The sequence below is a fragment of the Nelumbo lutea genome, chromosome 7 (genome assembly GCF_056320005.1).
Source record: "Nelumbo lutea isolate HS-2025 chromosome 7, American lotus-T2T, whole genome shotgun sequence".
In the NCBI taxonomy this organism is placed as follows: domain Eukaryota; kingdom Viridiplantae; phylum Streptophyta; class Magnoliopsida; order Proteales; family Nelumbonaceae; genus Nelumbo; species Nelumbo lutea.
In genome coordinates, this window is record NC_142690.1 from 24569415 (window position 1) to 24589767 (window position 20353).

The 20353-nt window shown below is 39.5% G+C and overlaps 1 protein-coding gene across 1 annotated transcript in view; it reads left to right on the top strand.

Moving 5' to 3' along the window:
- The first annotated feature begins 3246 nt into the window (after positions 1–3246).
- The window catches only part of HIT3 (HIS triad family protein 3), a 30227-nt gene continuing 13120 nt past the window's right edge, over positions 3247–20353 (top strand). The window contains exon 1 of the mRNA XM_088952783.1: positions 3247–3558. Within this exon, the coding sequence (XP_088808909.1) occupies positions 3416–3558 (143 nt within the window). The 5' untranslated portion in view covers positions 3247–3415. The remainder of the gene's footprint in view (positions 3559–20353) is intronic.

The following is a 20353-nucleotide window of genomic DNA, read 5'->3' on the forward strand; positions in this document are numbered from 1 at the left end:
AAATAAAGAAGTCTCAAAGCTCCCTAGGGAGAGACATGACCTTCTTGTTGTGTTGCTTGGCTAGACCGACTCTTCCCCCTCTTTCTCTTCCTCTCCTCTTTATCCCCCCTTCTATTTTCTCTCTGATCGACAAGCACAACCATTTCTAGACTTTTGGGGACTTGCCCATTGCAACCATGGAGTCCACAAGGTCAACACCTCTTTTGAGAGTATATTGAAGAGTCCACCATGTGTCTTTTGATTTGATTATTTTTAAGGGGTATATTGGTACGTTCTTGATAGGGGAACCCAAGTCTTGTCCCAAGTTTTGCTAATACAATGTAAGAAACATTCAACCTTCCCTTAGGCTACTTATTGTAATTCACACTATTGAGATGGGTGCTTGACTACTTGGGTTGCTAAAATAAATAAGAGGGGAAATTGTTGTGCTTGTAGTGAACTAGGTTTTCTTATGAGTGCTAATGTTGGTACCCTGTATTTATAAGTTAAGATTCTTCTCCCTTTTATTGCTTATTTTGTCTTTTAGATGGTTTGTTGTTAAGCCTATTTTCTCCCTACCTATCTCTCTCTCTATTCTTTTTTCCTTTCCCCTTCCTATCCTCCTCCTAGATGTCATGTTAACACCTCTCTTTTCTATTTTCTTATCTTATATTTTAATTGTCTTGTCAATGATGTGATATCATTGAACCACCCCTCTTAAAACATCTTCCCCTCCTAAATTTTTTCATATACTTTCTTTCCTACCTAATCCTTTTCCCTCAAACATCTCCTAAATACACTTCACACCCCTAATAGACTATATAACCTATCTCTCTCTCCACATCAATCCATTCCTTCTCTCCCTTTCCCTTTCTCTTATATTAATTATTTTTAAATAAATGTAATGTATCCAAAACTAATTATCATATTAGGTTGACATAGTTTACTTATCATAATTCAATTAAGTAAATTGGTTCAACATAATTCAATTAGGTAAATTAGTCAATTTATTAAATTTAGCTTAATTGACCTAACATGATAAATCTAATTTAATCAATATTAACTTAGTCAAATTAAATTAACTAACAAAACCAAACTAACTTAATAAATATAACACTAACTTATTTTAGTTAGTTATGATGCCCATTGGGTATCTAGCCTCCTCGACTTGATTGGGATCATGGATGGGGACTGTTCTTGCAGAGACTATGATGAGGACAAGGAATAACTGTAATACCTGATGGAGGACAAAGACAACGATGGGAAGTGAATCTGTTTGTTTAATTACAATAATGCCACTATGTATTGCACAAATTTCTATTTCATCTTGGTGATTAATGATGATAAATGCTAAACCAATTTAAGTTACTGGATTTTTCTTTATTTTAAGTAAATACTTTTTTTTTTCCGAAAGCAAGCTTTTAAATTCAAAAAGAAAAAGAATTTATGAATTCGGGTCCTTAGGGGATGGAGGTTCATTTTTCTCCTCGACAGGGATCACATATGGGGATGGGGATTTACTTTGAAATTGGGGACGAGGATGGAGATTGTACATATATTTAAATCCACTTAAAATAAATGAAAAATAACAAAATATAATAAAATTAGTAAAAATTGAAACAAATTTATCTAACAATAATTAATAAATATTTAAACCCATTTAAATTCAATTTTGAATAATAAAAATTACCAACAATTTATTTAATTATAATAAAAATGATTAAACATTAATAGAAAACTAATACAAGCTTATCTAACAATTCATAACCCAAAAATAACACTTGGGTTGTAATCACTTTGGTTTAGCCCAATTGAAAATGTCACAAGGGTCCTTCAACTTGGATTTTGGTTAAGAAAGCCCATGCAATTGCATGGGGTCTCCACTAGGTTAGTTTAATTAATGTAGCTTAATTGGTTATGCTAATGTAATTTATATTGAAGAAAAAAAAAACTTAGATTAATTGTACTTATATGTAGTGGTGGATTCGAGCTCACTTGAGCCGAATACATGGCTATTTGAATTTGAGCTAATCTCACCAAAGCAATGTTATATTCAAGCTAGAGACTTAAGGTCGAATTTGGCTCGACTCAAAACTTGCAAGTTCGAGCTCTGCTCAACTCGAACTTGACTATGAGCCAACTTCCAATAAAAAATAAAAATTAAACATATAAAGGTTATTTATTATCATACATATAAAAAATAAAAAGATTATATATATAAATATGTATGTATGTATGTATGTATGTATATAATAAAAAATATTATATATATATATAGTTTCGTGAGCCTCATGAGCCGAGCTTTAGTGGACTCAAGCTTGGCTCAAAGCTCGATTTAAATCAAGTCAAATTGAGCTTTTCATGAGTCAAGATTGAATAGCTCATGAAAAGCTCAATTTGTTTACACCCCTGGTTATATGTGGTTAAGGTAATTTATATATTAATTTAGATTTTAATTGTTTATTATCACACTACCTTGCTAGTGTACAAATATATCCTAACATGGTTTCTTAAATCAACTAATTACTAATAGAGAACTAATTACATGACAAAAGTGGCCTTGTAGAAAAAAGTAATCATTGTCTATTTTGTTTAGTTTAATAAGCTATATATAGGGAGAGAGAGAGAGAGAGAGAGAGAGAGAGAGAGAGAGAGAGAGAGAGAGAGAGAGAATGGGAATAGCAATACAACATAATAAAATCAAATAATATAAATAGGTTGAGGTTAAACAATTAAGCATAAAATAACAAAAATAAAAATATTATTTAAAAATCATTAATTAAAAAATGCACTAAACTTCCACTTAAAACCAATAAATATTAACGAAACTTATTAACAATTAAAAAATGCACTAAACCTTAAGTTTGGGCTTAGATCAATTTAATTATGACTAAAAAAGTTAACTATAGATTATTTTAATTATGACTATAACCTAACTTTATATATTTAATAATATTTAAGTATTTTATATATTTAAGTGATATTTACAAAAAATTGAAACATTTAATCATTGAGAAAATAAAATAAATAAAATAGAACGCAAACAAATAATATGGAAAAAATAATTATTTTATTAAGTAATTAACAATAATTTATTATTTATATTGAAAAATATTAATATAATTAATTCAAATTACTAAATTATTAACTTAGTAAAATATTTTTATAATAAATTTATTAAAATAAAGATTTAATTATTTAAAACGTCACGGGCCCCCGCAGGCCCGCTGGTCTATATAACATATACAAAATACGGGGTTGGTCAATATCGAGATTCCGAGATTAGTCTGAGAACATTGCTAGTTTTACGGCTTGATCTAACCGTAGTTAACACGGTTGCCTTAGACACCGTGGATCTCGTTCCTCGATGTGACATGTCCGTGCACAAGTGGGGGATTGGAAATAGCATCTCACACGGGGAAGAAAAAATGAAAACATGTCGGGGCGTGGTTGCAGAGAAGATAAAACGCGCCCCATTATCAGACTTGGCATTTTAGGGTCTCACTTGTCCGCCCTTCCATCCATGGCTTCTGAGAAAGAAGCTGCCCTTGCGGCTGTTCCTTCTGATTCTCCAACCATGTAAGCGATCGTCATATTAGATGTTACTCTTTCTGTTTGTTCTGTTTCTTTATTGTTCTCTTTTATCTTGATGTGCCAGTGACTCGTCACTTCCTTTTACTGCAATCTGTAATTGATATTTCCTTCTCTTGATTATTATATTATCTACAACTTTTATAATGTGATACATTTCTCTTGTGATTTAATTTAGCAGAATTTATCAGACTTGGTTCCCCCCCCCCCCCCATTTTTTCTTTTGGTTGAAAAGGTCTTCCTTCCCACTTTTTCTCTGGGTTTAACTCATCCTCATCGCACATTTTGCAAGTTGATGTGCATGGTAATTCTTCTCACTCCTTACATGCAGAAACACAACACAGCTCTCGTTATTTCTAGTCTCGACTTAATGGAACTATCTGCTAATGGGTTAGTAAGGTTGAAAGTGTGGTGACTGTGGTCCGATCATGTTTGTAGGTCTCATATCCTTTTGCTTTGGAAATGGGCTTAGCAAGACATTTTTCTATGGGCCTTTAAGGCCCAAGAGAGAAGTGGTTGTGTTTGATTGAATTTTGTCAAGGAGATACTGAATGATCCTTGAGAAGTGTGTTATTTTTTTTCTTTCGTTTTTTTTTTGAAGTGATTGGATGGTGTAAGATAAATTTGGGGTCTCAGAACTGGTTTGCAAAATGCAGTTTTGACTTTTGAAGTATCTAGAAGCGTAGGTTTAGGATGTAAGTTTATTGTGTGAATTTCTTTTGGAGAAATGGTGAAGATGTATAGACAATAAGGTTTAGATTACATAACAAAAAATTGGGTGTTGATATTGGGTAGTGACTCTTTAGTTTGTTCTATTATCTCTAATGTATTTCCTTTATGTTGGTTCCGGCTATCTGGGGTCTTGGGAGGGACGTTCTGTATACATAGTTACATACCTAACCTTTTGCATTTTATTGGCACAAAGTGGTTACTCAGATTTGAACCCCCATCTTCATGCTTGCCAGCCTCAGGTTTTACCTTTATACCCAGTAATGCCCCCTCCTTCCACTTGTTTGTAGGGGTGTCAGTTGGACTGGATTTGGTCCAATCCGGTCCAGTCCAATGTGAGTCCATTACAAATGGACCTGGTCCAATCCAGTCCAATGAATATTTTGGACCATTTTGGACCGGTCCAGAGACTGTTCAATCTGTTCAAATTCCTGTTAATTTAGATTGGTCTCAACTCAAACCTGGTCCATTGACACCTATGTTCTAATCTTCTATCAATGGACCAGAAATTGGCTCAATCCAATATAAATTCATTATGGATGGACCAGGTCCAATCCAATAATATTGGTCCGTCCAGTCCATCCAAATTCAATGTCTTATTGGTCCATCCAATCCGTCCAAATGGATTTTGATTTGGATGGAGTCCAACCCAAAACCGGTCCATTGACTCCCCTACTCGTTTGGGCCTATTAAAATCCTTTAGCATAACATTCTTACTCATAAGATGTGAATTAATATCTTCACAAATCCTTTGAACTGATCTGGCTAAAATTTTCCCATTTCCTTTCCTTCCTAACTCCCTAGAAATAGAGCAAATATTACTGTATTCCATAGGGCATGTTCACAAGGCCTAAAATTAACTTTTGGAAAAGCCTTCAAAATTGTATATTTGATGGATGACATTGTGTAAAGACCCTGAAGAAAAAATTAGATGGAATGATAAGATTTAACCCATGATATAATTAAAAACACATGTACCAAATGCAATGAAGGAATATCATTAGCAAGGGCATTTAAAGCAACTTTTCACTGGGTCCATGGATAAGCAAATTGTGTGGTTGATGCATTGACCTATGACCAAACAATGAGGTCCCATTCTTCTAGATAAAGTGGGTTATTTAAGTTTAATTGTCAAAATCTTGTGATTTGGTGCCGATAAAAAACATAAAAAAATCATATGATTTGCGATATGGTTCACAGTTTGAATAATGAATCCCAAGGGTTTCAATTTCAAATTTTTTGATGAATAACATAAATTTTATTAAGAATTAAAAAGAGTTACACCAAGGGTAGCCTCAGTTACCCCTAAAAATTAAATATTAAAAACCACCCGATTTTACTTTTGCAATTATAACTAAGCCTAGAAACAGGTTTCCTTGTGCACCCTTTGTTTTGCTATTTGATCTGCTTGTTAGCTGCTCTTGGGATCCATTGAAAATCCACTTGCATACCATCTACAAACCTTTTAACTTCCTTGATCTCTTCTTTGAAGAACCACGGAGCTTGTTCTTTTTGTACACCCCTCCTATACTAGAAGGCCTGGGTTACCAAGACTACTTCCATCAAAATTCATTTTAATAACCCATATTCCCGGGGAAGCCAATCCCTTATAGTTTTCTTCTTGGAAGAAGGTAGTGCTGCAAGTGTTCTCTATCTCCTTATAACAGTTTCAAAGATTTAACCCAAAGGACCACTTTGGCTGTAACTCCATCTATCAATGCTCCTCTGCTCCTTTTTCTTCCTTCAAATATCCTTAGATTTCTTTCCTTCCATAGAGACCAAAGCACGACTGCACTTGTGCATCTCCACAGTATCCTTGCCTAGAGGTGTAAAATGGGTCGTGTTAGGCCAACATGGCACGACTCGCGTGTGGCTAGCGCAAAGTGCTGGCCGGGCCGTGCCTCCCTCCCATGGGATATTTTGGGGGGGCGGCCTGGCACGGACCACGGCCTGAGCCCGCACGGGCCATAGGCCGGGCTGGCTCATGGGTCGAGTCTTAGGCCAGGCCAGGCAGTGGACCGGGCCAAAGCTATTTATTTAAAAAAATGAAAAAAAAATCTTTAAATTTTTATCTTATATGAATTTTGATGTATACAATTGTTTATATATACAATAATTAAATAAAATTGAAAACAATTGTTTATTTTATTAATATATCATATACTTATATTATTATATAATTATAATTTATATAATATATTATATATTATATAATTTATGTACTATATATTATTGTATAGTTATAATTTATATAATATATATATTATATTTAGCATTTAGCATAAGGACAATAAATAAGCAAATGATATGCAGTCTCACCATTTGACTCACATAGATAACACCGGTTCGGGGAGAGACACCAACCGGGTCTCTTTCTCTGTAACAAATCACACGTGTTAATTGCACTGTGAAAGACTTCCCAGCTGAAAGCACTCACTTTAGGAGGAATAGGGCGGCACCACACTTCTTTAACCGGTAATGGAGAGCCAGTAAAATTAGAGGATGACAAAGATTTAAAGAAGGAAGGACAACTAAATACACCTGAAGGGTGAGAGGTCTAGACTCTACTAACTTGTTTACTCACATCTAAAAGGATCCCATCCAACATTTGCAAAAGGTTTCACACCATATTCAACTGAGAATCGCTAACATTTTTGTGGAATCCCAAATTCCAACCGTACCCATAGAGTAAAGGAGAAGGAATTAAAAATTCAGAGATTGGTTTACCCTTGAAAGAAGAGAGGGTATACAAAGAAGGGAAAGAGACCCTTTCCCGATTCCCATAGAATATTCCTCATTATCTTTTCTAATTTTTTAGCAATAACCACATGCATGCTAAAAACCGAGTGGTAATAAATAGGGAGGTTTGCTAAAGTAGACTTGATTAGTGTGATCCTCCCTTCCAAAGAGATGTAATTCCTTTTTCATCCTGCTATCTTCCTTTCAAATCTCTCCATTAATGGGGCCCAAAAGTCATGGGATCTAGGGTTTGCACCTAGTGGAAGTCCTAAATATTTCAAATGCTAATTACTTGTTAAACATCCTAGTTCCCTTGCCCACATCTCAATCACTTCTTGCTCTAGTTAACTCCAGCCACTACACTTTTGTTGAGATTGATCTTTAAACTTGTCACTCGCTCAAACAAATTAACTAACATCCTTAAGTTACTAGTTCCTTCATCTCCCTTATTCTCACAAAAGATTATTATATCATTTGAAAAATGTAGGTGTGTTACCACTACCCTATCCCTTCCTACTCTCCATCCTCTTATTAGACTCATTTCATCTGCTTTCAAAATCAATCTACCAAACACCTCCGCTATTATAGTAAAGAGAAAAGGAGATAACGAGTCACCTTGTCTAACTCCTCTTAAGGCTCCAAAAAATCCTTTGACCACCCCATTCACTAACAACTAAGAAATGACAAGTCTGTAAACACCCCTTCACCCACTTACACGGTTACACCATCTTTCACTGAACCCACATCTCCTCGAGACTTCAATAAAAAATCCCCAATCTACCATATCATAAGCTTAATGTAGCTTGCATACAATGCCCTTTCCACCTTGATTTTATTTAAGACTTTATGAAAACCATACTGATTTTATTTTCCATCATCTGCAAGTCAAACTCTATCATCTTAGGATTTTAGTGTATAAGTAGTAAACTCTATTGATTTAGGTACATATATAGTAGATATGGATTAAAAATAGAGTAAATTCATTTCTGTATATATATATATATATTGATTTTAGTGTTTCAATTTTTAGTTTTTTTTTCCACAAGTTTGTAAAAAACAAAAATAATCTTATAATTTACCATACGATTTTTTATTTGATCCGATTCAACTTTCTCTAATGTTTATTATACATTTAGAATTTCAGAACATTTACCTAATTTAGTGTCTTAAATCAAAAAAAAAAAACTCAACCTAAATGTTTCAAAACTTACCTTTTGGATGGTGGGTCTCAAATAAGATACCTACATATAAGTTTCCCCTTACTGATTATGGGATCATCAACTAGTCATTGATTAAAAGAGATATCCATTTGTGCTGGTCTGTTGCAACATGTATGGTGGAAACATATCAATTTTCATTTTCTTTGGGTGTGGGGACAGAATAGAAATTTTTCATACCTGGCCATGACATGGTCATTGTTGCTCTGCTATTGGTGGAAACATAGGTGGTATGCAACATACCACCTTTGGTTTGCCAACCCGGTAAGTTCTAAGTTGGGTATGGTATGGACGGGGTTGCTCTGACCCACCTACTCAAGTTTCTACAATCAACCCTAACCCGTCCCATCCCGATAAATTTTGAAGGTTTGAAATACCAAATCTATTCTGTGTGAAAATCATGAAACTGATACGATGCTTGATTCTGTACTGTCTACTAACCATAGTAGAAGGGTCTTTGTTTGTGAGAGATAGACAAGGAAGAAATGCAAGAGATGGAGAGATCACAAAAGTAAGACATTAATAGCAAGTAAGATATTGCCATATTGGGAAGAGGGAGGTCTAGATCTAGGGAGTTGGAGAGGAAAGAGTAGAAGATCAAGACTGTAACCAGTCTTGAATCCTAATAGGTTTTAGGTTTACAAAACAGAAAAAAAGGAGAGAAAAGGAGAGAGAATAGAAGAGAAACAGGAGAACACATGTGGTTGAAAGGAAGGACAGGTTCTTCGAGATTTGCCGCCGCCACTTTCTTATTATTTATAGGTTATGGTTAGTACATAATGGAAAGGACACATTTGCCCTTAGTACTTACATAATAAATAAAGTAAATAAAAGCTGAAATAAATAACAACTGAATTAACAAACTGACACTACTATAACTGGAACAAACTACACATGCTGTCCTACGAACACAGTGGGGACCACTGCAGTGGGGCCAGTGGGGCCCACATCAGTGTTCTCTACACTCCCCCTCAAGTTGGGAGTAGATATCTATCATTCCCAACTTGGATAGGTCTGTCTCTAACTTCTTCCTTGGTACAACCTTGGTGAGGATATCCGCGAGCTACATATTAGATGTGATGTACGAAAGACACACTTCTTGTGATGTGACCCTTCTCGCACAAAATGTCGATCAACTTTGATATGTTTAGTTTTGTCATGCTGCATTGGGTTGTGGGCTATATTAATAGCTGTCTGATTATCACAATACAACATTAAGGGTTTTTCATAGTCAATGCCCAACTCTTCAAGTAGTGACCTCAACCACAAGATTTCAGCCACTCCATTAGCCATTGACCTGTATTCCACTTCAGCACTAGAGTGGGAAACAACACTCTGCTTCTTACTCCTCCAAGAGACAAGTTTACCTCCCACAAGGGCACAATATCCAGAGGTAGACCTTCTGTCATCAACACTCCCAGCCCAATCGGCATCTATATAGATTTTCACCCTCATGTGATTATTGTTCTTGAGCAGTATACCTCTACCCGGGCATCTCTTCAAGTATGCTAATATTCTCTCTGCCGCAAGAAGATGAGAAGTTCTAGGGGAGTGCATGTATTGGCTAACAACACTAACTGCATAACTGATATCCGGCCGAGTGAGGCAGAGATATAGGAGCTTTCCAACCAACCGCTGGAACATAACTTTGTCTTCAAGAGGCTCCCCTCCCTCTGCACTAATCTTGTGATTTTGTTCGATGGGTGTATCAGCCGGCTTAACACCCAACTTTCCAGTTTCCGCTTACAGATCTAGAACATATTTTCTCTGAGAGATAAAAATCCCCTGCTTGGATCTAGCAACCTCAATACCCAAAAAGTACCGTAGTGCACCAAGATCTTTCACCTCAAACTCTTGATGAAGGAGCTGTTTGAGGGACTCAATCTCATGACTGTCATTTTCTGTCACCACAATATCATCAACATATACTGCAAGTAGTGTCAGAGAGGACTCCACCCTTTTGATGAATAGTGTATGATCTGACTGGGCCTGTACATAACCAAACTTTCCAAGGGCTAATCTGAACCTATCAAACCAAGCTCTAGGTGACTGATTCAAACCATACAATGCCTTGTTCAGTCGGCAAACCTTCTTACCTGTCTCTATATCATAGAATCCAGGAGGCAACTGCATGTAAACCTCTTCCTGTAAGTCTCCATTCAGAAAGGTATTTTTAACATCCATTTGAAACAGGGACCAAGAATGATTTGCTGCAAGGGATAACAGGACTCGGATGGTGGTCATCTTGGCTACTGGGGCAAAGGTCTCCAAGTAGTCTATACCATAAGTCTGAGTGAAACCCTTTGCAACCAGTCGGGCTTTGTACCTTTCAATAGAGCCATCAACATTATGCTTCACAGTGAACACCCATCTGCATCCCACCGGTTTCTTTCCTTTTGGTGGGTCAACCAGTGCCCAAGTATTATTTTTCAATAGGGCATCCATTCGACTTGCATTGCATCTTTCCATTCTGGAACTGATAAGGCTTCTTGCATTGTTCTTGGAATAGGAACATCGGCAATGGAAGTGAGACAGGACCGGTAAGATGGAGACAAACGATCATAGGATAAGAACTGTGAGATGCTGTGAGCTGTAGAGGTGGTGCAATGTCGTTTCCCTTTGCGAATGGCAATAGGGAAATCAAGGTCATCCACAAGAGGGGAAGTGGCAACAATGAGAGGTATCTTAGTAGGCTCTGGATCTGGAGCCGCGAAAGGAATTGGAGCTGGCCGGGACTGCCGATGACTAGGATCAACCTGCCTGCATCGCCTGTGATAGACTCTCAACTCCGGCTCCCTTTCACCACCCTCACCACTATAGCCTTCATTATCCAGTGGAATAGGTAAAGGAACAACCCCACTCAAAACAGCCCCACTTCTACCAGCCCCACTTCCACTCTCACTGCTCTCCCCCTGAGGAAAGAAACTCAAAACAGCCCCACTCTCACTGCTCTCCCCCTGAGGAGAAACCCTAGGATAATAGGGTGTCTCCTCAAAGAAGGTGACATCCATGGAGACAAACCGTTTCCCTAAAACCGGATCATAGCAGCAATATCCCTTTTGAGTTTGTGCATAATCAAGGAAAATGCATTTGGAGGCCTTAGGTTCAAACTTGGAATGATGAGGCTCGAGAAGCTGAATGAAACAGGTACAACCAAAGGTTTTAAGGGGAACAATGAACAACTCCTCGTCTGGGTATAGAAGGGAAAAGGGGGTTCTCATATCAAGAACCCGGGAAGGAACTCGATTAATGAGATAAACTACCGTCTGGGAAGGAGCTCGATTAATGAGATAAACTGCCGTGAGGATAGCATCACCCCAAAAGCGAATAGGTACATTGGAGGTAAACATAATGCTTCTAGCCACCTCCAAGATATGCCTATTCTTCTTTTCGGCAACACCGTTCTGCTGTGGTGTATAAGGGCAAGTGCTTTGGTGAATAACTCCAAGGCTAAGAAGGTAGGAGGTCAATGGCTGAGCAAAGTATTCCTTTGCATTATCAGATCTAAAGACTTTGATTTTGGTCCCAAACTGAGTGAGAACCATCTGATGGAAGTTTTGGGTTAGAGCAGGAACCTCATCCCGAGAACGCATAAGATAGACCCAAGAAAAACGGGTATGGTCATCAACAAACAGTAGAAAATATCTGTACCCACCCATCGAAGAGATATGATATGGCCCCCAAACATCAGTATGCACAATATCAAAAGGGGAATTACTCCTTTTATTACTAAAAGAATAAGAGGTTCTACAATGTTTGGCAAACTCACAACTCTCACACCTCAATTTTGATAACTCAACAGACTCAAATAAAGAAGAAAACAGACTCTTCAAAGACTTAAAAGACAAATGACCTAATCGGTTATGCTAAAGCATAACCGAACTCACAGATTGGGAAACAAAAGACTTCTTATCCACTGACTCCTCCCGACGAGAACCCTCTCCAAGCAGATAGATCCCGTTCGTCTCACGGACAGTCCCAATCACCTTCATCGTCTCCAAATCCTGAAAAACACATCGGTCAGGGAAAAAGGTTACTGAACAGTTCATGTGTTTGGTAATACTACTAACTGAAAGCAGGTTAGTATCAAGCTTAGGAACATGCAAGATGGAAGATAAAGAGATAGTATCCGATAGCTTGATGTCCCCCTTGCCCGAAATGGGAACAAGAGAGCCATCAACAATGGATACTCTATCTCGGCCAGAGGACAAGTGATAAGAAGTGAACAAAGATGGCAAGCTAGTCATATGGTCAGATGCACCTGAATCTATTACCCAACAGTGGTCATTATTACCTGGAGCTGAAGCATGGTAAGTGTTAGAATGTTAGAGTGATGTTCGGCTGATAAGAGTTCTTATTAGCCCATTCTTATGTTTAACTTATCTTGTAACTGGGCTTGTGTTAATGGGCCTGGGCCTAATCCTGTTTAATGATTTAAGTCATCTGGGTGTCCCATCACTAATCAGGGGCATCCTAGTAATTTCTTGTACCTTGTACCATATTCATCTATAAATAAAGGACTGGTCGACTGGATAGAACAGTTTGACATTCTCTTCAGTTCTGTGGTTCTCTTCTCTTCCTTGCTACTTCGAGTATAGCTCTTTAGATTACATGGTATCAGAGCATTAGCTCCTTCCTTGTTTCAGCAAGCGCACTCTTTTCCCTTGCCGTCTTTTCATCTTCTCTCTTCCTTTTCTGGGTTGCTGCAGTGAAGACCTAGGAGTGTAAGAGAGTAAAGCAAGTTCGAACCTAGGGTTTCTCTTGGTTGTAGGACTCAAGGGAAGTAAGACCCAGAAGTAGATGTCCTACTAGATTATCTCCAGCAAATAGTAGCTATTGGGCTTCTAAGAGAGGTCTGTATAGGACAAACCTAGCTGAGGACTGATTTCAGCAGTCCTAGCACTAGTCGAAAGGGGGAGAGCTTCCTCTACAGTTGCAGCTTCGTGCTCCAGCAAGACTTGCGCAGAACAAGTGGTAAAGACTTAGCCTTCTCTACAGTTGCAGCTTCGTGCCCCAGCAAGACTTGGGCAGAACTGTGGTAACTTCAGTTACAGATTCTCTTCAGGTCGGTTATCAGTCCTACTTGTAAACTTCAGTTACTGCACTGCACAGTTACTTCAGGTTGCAGAACAAGCCCTAACTGAAGTAACTTTAGTTACTAGCACTGTGAACTGGTTCAGTTACTTCGACCAGTCCTAAACAGCACTGCACAGTACCCGAACTGTGAACACTTCTACCAGCACTGTGAACACTGTGACCACTTCGGCCAGGCCTAAACAGAACCACCTACAGCACTGTGAACAACTCTTGGACTGAAGTCAGGATGTCTTCACTATCCGGTGAAGTTTCCTCTAGAGATAACAGACTTGTTACAAGGTCCTCAAACCTGGAAAACCCTAATCTGCACAGCTTGCAGATTACAAGTGTGCTGCTAGATGAGTATAACTTCAAAGAGTGGTCTGTCTCAGCAATGCTGTTCATTACCTCTTGTGACCTCACAGGCTATTTGGATGGAGACAAGAAACAACCAGAAATTGGTAGTCCTGAATACACCGTGTGGCGCAAGGAAAATGCCACAGTCATGTCTTGGTTGCTGGCCTCTATGACTCCTAGGGTAGCCAGAACTGTTCATCACTTCCCCACAACTGCTAAAATATGGGAGAAAGTATCTAAGACATATGGCCAGAAAAAGAACAATGCTAGAACCTACAGGCTGAACCAAGACATTGCAGCCCTAAGGCAAGGAGACATGTCCGTGGCAACCTACTTTGCAACACTGGAAGGCCTCTGGGAAGAGCTTGACCACCATTTGATTTTGGATTGGGAAAATGCTAATGATAAGGGGAGGCATGATAAGCAGATTGAGGAGGGCAGAGCCTTCAAGTTTCTGGCGGGTCTTGACCCTGTATATGAAGGTATAAGGTCACAGATTCTAGGGAGAGATGAATTACCTGAGCTTCACCATGTCTACTACCTAGTGAGGAATGAAGAAGTAAGGAGAAAAGAGATGCAAGTTGACTTCCAGACACAGTCAACAGAACTACCTGGAGAACATTCAGCCTTAGTCTCCACTAAGGGGAATAGATTTTCAGACAAGAAGTCCCTCAAGTGTACACATTGTGGGGTGAGAAACACACAAAGGAGAAATGTTGGGTCCTGTACCCTCATCTGAAGCCAGCTGCTCTGAGAAAGGACAAAAGGCAACATAAGGGCCACACAGCAAGTGGGAATCTTGCCACCAACAACAGTAGTGACAACTCACAGAGTATTCAGACAGTGTCATCTTCCACCGCAAGGCAGGCTGCCGACTCCTCTGGACCAAGTACTTTGGGCTTCACAGCTAGTGAGGTAGAGGTTCTCAGTCGGGCATTAGCTCGTCTGAAGAACAATTCTTTAGCTTCCACCTCTCTTGCCAAATCAGGTACAACCTCTGCATTTAGTGCATCTAGTTCCATTAATTCTACCTCTTGGGTGATTGATTCCGGAGCCACTGACCATATGACACATATGTCCTCCTTATTCTCCACATATCATCTGTTGTCTGGCCAGGATAAGATGAGAGTAGCTAATGGGTCCCTCTCCACCATCTCTGGAAAGGGGGTGGTTGACCTAAGCAAGGATCTCTCTCTTAAATCAGTCCTACATGTTCCTAGTCTTACATCAAATCTGTTGTCTGTTTCAAAGCTTACAAAAAACTTGAACTGCAGTATAACTTTCTTTCCTTCTCATTGTGTCTTCCAGGACAGATTGACGAGGAGAACGATTGGGAGTGGTCATGAGTATGGGGGCCTCTACTATTTTGATGAAGATGTCAGCTCAACCTTGCAAGCTTCTACTACTAGTCCGGAAAGTGTGGAGTCAATAGCTAGGTTGCACTTGTGGCATGCTAGGCTAGGTCATTTGTCTTTTTCTTCCTTAGCAATGTTGTTTCCTGAATTATGTAAGGGCATTCCGAGTCAGAGTTTAATTTGTGATGTGTGTCAAATGTCAAAACAATGTAGATCAATGTATCCAATTTCTAGTAATGAAATTCAAGCCCCTTTTGATTTGGTTCATTCTGATGTTTGGGGTCCTTCACCCATTGTTTCCATTGATGGCTTCCGTTACTTTATCAGTTTTATTGACCATTATTCTCGGTGCACTTGGATTTATCTATTGAAAGGACGTGAAGAAGTTCCCCGGATAACTATGATGTTTTGCAAGATGGTTGAAACACAATTTGATACAAAGATCAAGCAATTCCGTTCAGACAATGCAGCTGAATACTTTGAAAGATCCATGAACTCATTCATGGAAGATGCAGGCATGTTACATCAATCATCATGTGCTTACACCCCTCAACAAAATGGGGTTGCTGAGCGCAAGAACAGGCATCTATTGGAGACAGCTCGAGCCCTTCTTTTCCAGCACAATGTGCCCAAGCAATATTGGTCTCAAGCTGTTCTTACTGCATCTTACCTGATAAATCGGATGCCATCTAAGGTACTGGGTATGAAGACCCCTTTCTCTGTTTTGTGTCCCACTCTTCCAGAATTTCCTCTTCCCCCACGGGTTTTTGGTTGTACATGCTTCATACATGTGAAAGATCCAAAGAAGACCAAGCTGAATCCTAAGGCTACAAAGGGAATATTTTTGGGGTACTCTCCTACGCAGAAGGGGTATAAGTGTTATGATCCTGTCTCCAAGAAAAAATATGTCACTAGGGATGTAGTCTTTTTTGAGTCTCAACCCTATTTCCAGTCTTCTCAGAATCCTCTTCACGGGGAGAGTAGTGGGTTGGAAGAGGTTCCCTTCTTTTTTGTTCCCATTTCATCACCTTACACTACTACTAGCTGTAACATTCTGGGTCAACCTAGTGAGACTTCCACTGTGCCAGTTGCTTCTCCAGATTCGGCTGATGCTCTTGAAGGTTCCAGTAAACAAGCAAAAGAGATACTTACATACAATAGAAGGAAGAAGGCCCCTCAACCTCATGATTGCAACCAGTTGAACTCAGATCAATCTGTCTCTGCAATCCAAGGTAATTCTGATTCACTCAATTTAGATTTGGATCTTCCTATTGCTCTCCGTAAGCCTGTTCGTTCTTGTACCACTCGGCATCCCATAGCCGATTATGTTTCTTACTCACACTTATCCCCTACCTATCATTCCTTTGTGTCTGCTCTTTCCTCTGTGTGTGTCCCTTCCAGGTATTCAGAGGCGGCATCTGATCCAAGGTGGAAAGAAGCCATGAATGAGGAGATGAAAGCCCTAATGAAAGCAAGGACATGGGAATTGGTGGACCTGCCAGAAGGGAAAGGCACTGTTGGGTGCAAGTGGGTATTCACAGTAAAGCACAGGGAAGATGGGTCAATTGAGAGGTACAAGGCCAGACTTGTAGCAAAGGGATTTACACAAAAGGAAGGAATTGACTACAAGGAAACCTTTGCCCCAGTAGCAAAGCTCAACACAATCAGGGTTCTACTGTCACTAGCAGCAAAATTCTCTTGGGAACTTCATCATTTGGATGTGAAGAATGCCTTCCTAAATGGTGATCTTCATGAAGAGGTATTCATGGAACCCCCACCTGGATATGATGTTGGAAAGAAGGTATGTAAACTAAGGAAAGCATTATATGGTTTGAAGCAATCTCCCCGGGCATGGTTTGAGAGACTTTGTTTGGCCATGAAGAAAGTAGGGTACACTCGGAGCAGTGCAGATCATACATTGTTTACAAGGAGACAGGATGACAAACTTACAACACTATTGTGTATGTGGATGATATGGTGATTACTGGAAATGATGTGAAAGAGATGAAGAAGCTGAATGAGTTCTTAGCTTCAGAATTTGAGATCAAAGACCTGGGAAATCTGAGATACTTTCTTGGAATTGAAGTTGCTAGATCAAGAGAAGGAATCTACATATGTCAAAGAAAGTATGTGCTAGATCTCCTAGAAGAAACAGGCATGATGGGGTGTAGGCCAGCTGACACTCCAATAGAACCAAGCCATGGATTACAAGAATCAATGGGTGAGGAATACTGTGATAAGGAAAGGTACCAAAAGTTGGTAGGAAAACTGATATACTTATCCCTTACTCGGCCAGATATTGCCTATGCAGTGCATGTTGTCAGTCAATTCATGCACTCACCAAATGCCCCTCATATGAGAGCAGTGGAAAGAATCCTCAGATACTTGAAAACTTGCCCAGGGAAAGGAATTCTATTCAGAAAAAACAACAGACTTGAAATTGAAGCCTACACTGATGCTGATTGGGCTGGATCCGTTGGAGACAGAAAATCAACCTCAGGTTACTGTACATTCTTGGGAGGAAACCTAGTCACATGGTGTAGTAAGAAGCAGAATGTTGTGGCTAGATCAAGTGCAGAAGCAGAATACCGGGCTATGGCACACGGGGTTGCTGAACTCTTATGGCTCAGGACTCTCCTTAATGAGCTTGGTATCAAGATTGAGGGTCCTTTCAAGCTGTATTGTGATAATAAAGCTGCTATCAACATTGCCAACAATCCTGTGCAGCATGACAGGACAAAACATATTGAAATTGATCAACACTTTGTCAGAGAGAGAATTATTTCAGGAGAACTTTGTGTGCCTTATACTCCATCAGAGATGCAGAGATGCAGATTGCAGATGTATTAACTAAAGGGCTGGCATCAACGAAGTTCAGGGACATACTTGGCAAGCTAAACATGATTGATATTCATGCTTAGCTTGAGGGGGAGTGTTAGAATGTTAGAGTGATGTTCGGCTGATAAGAGTTCTTATTAGCCCATTCTTATGTTTAACTTGTCTTGTAACTGGGCTTGTGTTAATGGGCCTGGGCCTAATCCTGTTTAATGATTTAAGTCATCTGGGTGTCCCATCACTAATCAGGGGCATCCCAGTAATTTCTTGTACCTTGTACCATATTCATCTATAAATAAAGGACTGGTCGACTGGATAGAACAGTTTGACATTCTCTTCAGTTCTGTGGTTCTCTTCTCTTCCTTGCTACTTCGAGTATAGCTCTTTAGATTACAGTAAGCTGAGGCTCGAGTACCTGAATGTGCAAATGCACTTGTGGCATGAGCTTATGGTAACTGAGATGGCTGAGCTGAACTCCCAACTTCCTTTTCCAACTGTATGAGGGCAGCTCGAACAGTAGCTAAAGTCCTAGGGATGTGCTTGATGAGGATGTTGAATCAGTGTTCACGGCCACATGAGCATTACCCTTCTTATTTCTTAGTTTTGCTGGGACCAAGTGAGGATGTAGCTTCCAACAAGTATCTTTTGTGTGCTTGGGTTTCTTGCAATGTTCACATACCAGATCCCGTTTATCTTCCTTCTTCCGGTCCCTTTCTGAGTCACCCCTGGCTTAGGTTTAATAGCTGTCAAGGCTGGGAAAGAGGGTTGAGGCTGCATCATGACTTTCCTCCTGGTCTCTTCACTATGCACCAGGGAGTATTCTTGCGAAAGGGTCACACTATTTCTTGTCAATATCTGTTGTCGCACAATGTCATATTCTGAATTCAAACCAGCCAGAAACTCAAATACCCTATTTGTCTCGACTTGCTTTCTGTGAGTCTGTGCATCTTTGGTACTTTCCCACTCAAGGGTCTCTAGATGGTCAATCTCATGCCACAAGGATTTTAAGGTAGAGAAGTAGACAGAAACTGCTTCTCTCCTTGTTTAAGGCTGTTCACCTCACACTTCAGTTCATAGGCTCTGGCCATTGAGGGGTTGGGAATAAGTTTCTTTCACAACATCCCATATCTCTTTGGCCGTCTTTGCCCACAAGTAATTTCGGCTGATATGTGGTTGCATAGAATTACACAGTCATGCCATAACCAAATAGTTCTCTTGAACCCACTTGGTGTATGTTGGGTCCTCCTTGGAAGGTTCTTTCACATCTCCCAAGAGGTAACCCAATTTTCCCCTTCCTCCAATAGCCATCATGGCTGATTGAGTCCACTCCAAATAATTTGACCCATTAAATCTCATAGTTGTAATCTGAAATCCGGTTTCAGATACACTACCATAACTGTGGTTTCCAAAACTCCTCTCTCCCTGACCCTTAAACTCCATCTTTGATCAAGATTCAGTGGCTACAAACTGTCAGAGTCACTATGCCAAAAAACAGAGTCAAACAAGTAGGTCTGAAAACTGATACGAAACCAATCCAAATCTGATCTGAAATCAATCGCCTATCACAGTATAGGCAAGGAATCAACTCAAATCTGATCTGAAATCAATCGGCATGCACAGTACCAGGCAGCTTGTCAATCTGAGATGCTATTTTCTGAAATCACTACTGTGGGGCCCACTGTTGTGAGAGCAAAATTAGGGTTTCAACTGTGGGTCTGAAATAAGTGCTCAGTTGCACTCTCCAAGCAGTCCGCACAAGTGGGACTTGTCGTAGGGCAATATGAAACCCTAAAAACTAATCACCTCTGAGAGGGAAGGGGTTCGGCCCAGCAGTCAAACCCTAGAAACAGAGTTAAACATAGTTTGGCAAGTCAAACCCTAGAAGCAAACTTGAACACAGTTCGGCCCCTACTTCTAGATAGGTCCAACCTATCTCGACTGATTGCAGTCTCTGAAACTCAATAAAAAAACTTGCTTATGTACCTCGGTTTACTATCTTCTAGGGTTACCTGAACCCTAACCTTCGCTGCTTCTTCCTGATTACCAACTCTCTGCAAGCTGCGACAAGTCTTCAACTGCTGCGAACCTCTCCTGGTAAAATCTCCAAGATTCAGCCACCGAATACTTCTTCAAAGCTTCCAGCCCTAGCTAGTCCTCATGTGGTCGGCTGGACTAGACACACATGAGAAGCCCTAGATAGGCTCTGATACCAAGTAGAAGATCAAGACTGTAATCAGTCTTGAATCCTAATAGGTTTTAGGTTTACAAAACAAAAGAAAAGGAGAGAGAATAGAAGAGAAACAGGAGAACACAAGTGGTTGAAAGGAAGGACAGATTCTTCGAGATCTGCCGCCGCCACTTTCTTATTATTTATAGGTTATGTTTAGTACATAATGGAAAGGACACATCTGCCCTTAGTACTTACATAATAAATAAAGTAAATAAAAGCTGAAATAAATAACAACTGAATTAACA